Consider the following 5,442-nt stretch of genomic DNA (forward strand, 5'->3'; position numbering starts at 1 on the left):
GGAGGATGACGTCCTCTAAATAGAACCCGTACGTATATTAAAGAAGGACTTTTGTTAAACGATGCAGTAAACGCCCACTGCCGTGTAGAATGCCTTTAGGGTGACTTCCCGAAAACAGACTGACCTACATATCTCATTCCAGGCACGGCAACAGACAACTCGGGACACATTTAGCTGCAACCTTCATTAAAAAACAGACACGGCAAATGTGAATCTCTAGTAGTAAGAGAGAGACTAGAGTTGTGGTGTTTAGAACATGCCTCTACTGTGTTTATTTTTAGCCAATAAATCTGTTATTTCATCACCTAATGCCTCAGATGGACAACCTGGAATGAATCTGAGCCTCAACAACTGCTGTGAATCCTAGATGCATCTCCACGTGCTACCCTGCAATAGATCAGCCACATAACGGGCAGGACTTAGACTGCAATCATGGTACGATATGCTGAGAAGATCTTTCTCCATGGTCCTCCAGGAGGGGAACCATTGCTACACATCTCGTGGCCGCTTTCAGGGCGAGTCTTTAGTCGCTGGTTACATAACAGCCTCATATAGCTCAAACTCTACTGAAGATCACTGCCAGACTAAAGACATCTACAACACACCTACAGGATCCTTTCAGCACACAATCGGCTTACTTTAATACCAGAAAGTTCACTACATTAAGTTACATAATAAAATATAAAGTGTATTTCTGTGATCCAATTGTCTCAGGTCCAACACCCAGTAAATGCTTCTCTTCATTTACATTGAAATGTAAAAAGTCAACAGTGACTTGCCTAGTTTGCAACTTTTACTAACGAGTTCCATGTAACATTTCAAGAGAACCAGAATCTCACAAACAAGGATACACATAGCTCTTCAGGGGAAATGCTCTGTACTCTATTTAAAGGACGTCACAGAAGTGGGTTTGGTGAGGCTTTCCAACAATGGTCAGTAAATCTATAGTTCTGACAGGGGGGGGGGGGGGATAGCTATTCCACATACTTACCAATTACAGGAATGCCTTTAAACTAATTAAATGTTCTGCCAACACATGTCTTGGCTTAAAATTCTGACTTTAGAACTACATTGTCTGCTTTTAAATCTCGGGCCATAAACACATATATGATAAATAACTTTAACGCTGATTCAAATGTCCAGCAAACAGAAACCGTTGTGCAAATATGCCAAACTAGTACCGGGGGTGGTGTTTTGGGCTGAATCGTGGGGAGAGGTGATGGCTTAATAATAAACATGAAAAGACGTATAGAAACAAATATAAATAAACATACACTTATTTATTGTATTTTAAGGGAATGGCCTATTTGTAGAGTAATTATGAAGTCTGCATTCAGAGGCACAACTTCTTAATTAGAACAACACTAACCTAATTACTTAATAAAATATTTAAAACGCCTAATCTTTATATTTCCTTTATTTACCAATTTCAATAAATTGACATGATGTTGTAAGTCTCTCCAACGGGTGCTAATATCTGTGTACTATAGATGCACTCACAATAAATCGTCTTCGTACTTCCCGGATATTTGAGGTAATTACCCACCCGCCAACTATCAGTGATAAATATCATTTCCATCAAGGATATAATATATCTCACAAAAAAAAATGAGGGTAATAATGGGCTGCTTTCAAACCAATCCAAATAATAAATCTGTAACCTATAAGAAAAGTGTACTGGCCTGCCACTACATTAACATTAAGGTGTTTGAATCTAACCTAATTGACTCTCTGATACTCTGTAAGATCCTTAAAGGAAACATCTCTAGCTGAAGCAACTGCTTTGCTTTGGCGTATTCATGCTGTTGCAGTCCATCAACTTCGTTAGAGGGGAAGATGTGCTCGTGGTGTGGAGAGCAACACTGATGCTTTACCAGCACAAGCACAGCTAGTCTGTAAGCTAGACAGTATTATTAAAAAAGGACTGTTCCTGAGAAGCCGAGTCCATTTGAAAAAGGCAGCAATGCGTTCTTTCATTCCATAACATATGTATGTCCATTTCATTAAAGTTATAACAGCAGGCCTTTTCTCTTGCTCTGAGTAATCCGAGTGGATGAAGAGCGACGAGGGGACAGAAGAAGTAGCTTCATCCGGGGGAGCAACCCCACAACAACAGACCACAACCACTACAAGCTCAACATATAGCAACATTCAACTCACAGCGTAGAGGGAATCATTATCCAGAACTACACACTGGACTTTAAACTAGAAGCCGAATCCCGATGCTTGATACTGCTGTGAAACTTTTGTGCAAACATTGTGTTTAACACTAAATTGCAGGAGTCGTCTGCAGAGGTGGAGGGCATCAGAAAGTGCACGTCACCGGGTTAGGAAAAAAATGATTATGTGCAAAGGAAAATGAATCATCCTATCAGTTGCTTATTGCCTAACCGCAAAGCCTGCTGGTTGCATCAAGGCAAACGGGTCACTGGTCATTCATATATATATATATATATATATATATATATATATACAGGAGTGGGGAGACACGTCTCAAGGAAAGAATGGGCCACACATTCAAAAATATTTGTTTATAAAATGACCCGAAAGAAATGACACAGGAGGCAATAAATTGACACGACAAGTGAATAAAAGGCTAATGCACTCCAATACCATTAAAATAGTTTTAATACTGTTGCAGACCAAACATGCAACAAATGCACTTTTACCCCATTTAAATATGACGTAGAGAATATGTATTGTTTGAATCCTATGAACAATTTGCTAGAAAAGAAATGGTTAGAGCTAATTTCCGCTTTACTTGAGTCCAAAAGGCACAATTCCTAATGAGTCTAGCTCGGGCCTAAAAAACCAAAAGTGCTTTGACATCATCCTACATCTATGTTTATCACATGTGTTTCATATTGTAGGAAGGTCTTAGGCAGGTAGATGCTTTAAACTGTCAAAATATCTTCAGACATTACTCTTGACCGTTAATAATAAACTTTAGCTAAAAAAAGTAGTCAGGCCTAGTGACTCAAAACAAGAATTGTGACTTTAAACTGAGACATTTTGTTTGTGTGAAAATCACATTGTTGATCATGTTAGAAAAATCCCCAGCCATGCACACTAAAGAAAAGAAAAAAGTATTAACCTCGGCTTCAATGAATAGTTTCCAGAATCTGCCAGAACTTGGGAACTGCGTGACAAGTCGCTCATATGTCTTCCTTGCTTTATCTATGGGTTGGTTCTAAAGGAGGAGAATGCATTAACATTCCACACTACTAAAAGCAATCACATGGGAGAAAAAGATCAAGTATTTTAACAATCTATTACCCCCCCACACCCGTATTCCCAGTTTGCTTAACCCCAGGAATACAACTCTGTGTCACTAAACCTGTGCTTCTCGAATCAGAATGCTCCATGCGTCAAGGTCATATGGGTTTTCTTCCAACTTCTTCTCTGCCTTCTTCACCTTCTCTGGAATGTACTCTGCCGCAGCCTGCAAGACAACACAAGGGGCACAGGAAAGACGGTTTATGCTGCTGAACAGATTTGCGGTGCACTGTAATGTTTGTGATGGGGTAATGACTGTAGTGGCTCGAGGAGGGTCAACATAACGCTAAATATAAGAGTATTATATTGGAGTGGGTTAATTATTGATTAATGGGGCCCTACATTCTTGGCTCCGCCCCTGCAGTGTGGAATGAACAAAAACCTCGCGGTTATTTTAGAGGTAACTCAAGTTACGAACACAGATAACCCTGTTTCCCCTCATGCAGCTAGTGAATGGGCTTTATGGCGGGCACTACCGAGAAGCATCCAGCACCGTAACATGTACCACTAACGTTACCTGGAGGGAACTAAGAGTGAATATCAATTAGAAATGCAGGTGATGATTAGCTAACTAGCGCGCTAACGTGGAACAATAAGTAGCGACAAGGCTACAAACGGCCAAGAGGCTACAAGTTAAAGCTTTACGACAAACCCTTGCCACAATTGTGTAATACTCGCTAATACTGGTGTATACATATACTATAATGCATATGCGCAAACACAGTTTACATGCTAACGCTATCAATGAATAGCATGCCAGCTAAATTATGTTGTAGCGTGTTAGCAAGGGTTAGCTTGCAAGTAACGGCAGCTAAGTTACCTGATCGGCTGCTCCCTCGGCGGACATGGCTGGAAGAGTAATCTAGGTGGGAAATGTTACACCAGTTGGAAGAACGCTAAAATAATAACGTGATGGCAACCTTAAAACGACTAAATAATCGGCATAGCTTCGAAGTGTCGATCACATTGCCCTCAAGCAACTAGCTGCTCGATTTGCTAGCCGATATTCTCAAAATGGCGTGGAACCTGTGTTCCGCTGCGCGAGCTCCGGGAGCAGCAACAACAATAGCACTTTCCGGTGCGAATCCTTCAACAAAATAAAACTCCACCGTCCACAATATTTAACCTGACTAAAACACACACGGAATGTGTAATGTGACTGCGCAAATTTAATGTTGCAATACAATCGAACATATCATAACACTTTTAATGGGAGTCAGAATATAGGAGCGTATTGAGGCCCATTGAGCATTAACCCATAGGATTGCCTCTTACAAATAATAATAATAATCATATTTTTTTTTGTATAGCGTTTTAACCCTTTTAAAATGTACTCAAAGACACAATCAGATGATGCATCATTTTGATAGCCTCAAATGGGGATTTAAAAATAGATATATTGTATTGGAAGCAGGGGATATAAAGGCTGTGCCCTCTGTGTTCTATTGTTTATTATATGTGTAGCATTTATTTGTCTTATGCTCATTTTATTCAAAGATAAAGATGTGACATTGCACTGGCTGTTTATGCATGTCAAGCACGTGCATTGAAGTGACTCATGAAACTTGAAACCAAGTTTCTAATTTTGGCCGATAGGCGGCTTCTGGCAGTGGCCATTAGACAAATACATACCTTTGTATTTTGAATTGTATTATCCGTGAGGTTCATGTTATAAATCTCAAACTTTATATGTAAGACTATACACAATTTTGTAATAGTGAATAAAAATACAAAAGTTCTATCAGCAATAACACAACAAAAGGTCGTTTTGTACTACATAGTGCTGGTAACCTTACTAACCACTAGGGGGCGACACATGAACACCCCCGCAACGAGAGCGCGCGCTTGTGTGTGTATCTAAAACAGACCAGAGCAAAAGACCGTAGAGCAGTTACCTGATCACAAGCAACCAAGTGTTTTTTTCCCCTCAAACAAGAAAATCGGTGTATAATTACTCGTACAATAGTGGTACTGTGACATAACATTATTCCGCTTTTTCGTTTTTCTAATAAATGTGTTTTTACACTTTTCTGTGATTTTTTTGGGGAAAAAAACACCCATCAAAATGGGTTTTGAGTTAAATTAGGAATACGCATGTCCTGACAAGATCATTGGATAGTGTAGCCTTGTTAGTGCAGTGTTTTAGGTCACTGTTAATTGGGGTCT

At 39.7% G+C, this 5,442-nt stretch overlaps 1 protein-coding gene across 1 annotated transcript in view; it reads right to left on the bottom strand.

Annotated features, from left to right (window-relative positions):
* Positions 1-4,317, bottom strand: part of cstf3 (cleavage stimulation factor, 3' pre-RNA, subunit 3) — an 11,061-nt gene extending 6,744 nt beyond the window's left edge. The window contains exons 1-3 of the mRNA XM_031846595.1: positions 4,097-4,317; positions 3,338-3,442; positions 3,095-3,190 (exon numbers count right to left, since the gene is read on the bottom strand). Coding sequence (XP_031702455.1) covers positions 3,095-3,190; positions 3,338-3,442; positions 4,097-4,123 — 228 coding nt within the window. The 5' untranslated portion in view covers positions 4,124-4,317. The remainder of the gene's footprint in view (positions 1-3,094; positions 3,191-3,337; positions 3,443-4,096) is intronic.
* Between the last annotated feature and the right edge of the window lie 1,125 nt (positions 4,318-5,442).

Source organism: Anarrhichthys ocellatus, unplaced genomic scaffold, assembly GCF_004355925.1.
Source record: "Anarrhichthys ocellatus isolate YVR2014 unplaced genomic scaffold, GSC_Weel_1.0 scaffold6, whole genome shotgun sequence".
Taxonomy (NCBI): Eukaryota; Metazoa; Chordata; class Actinopteri; order Perciformes; family Anarhichadidae; genus Anarrhichthys; species Anarrhichthys ocellatus.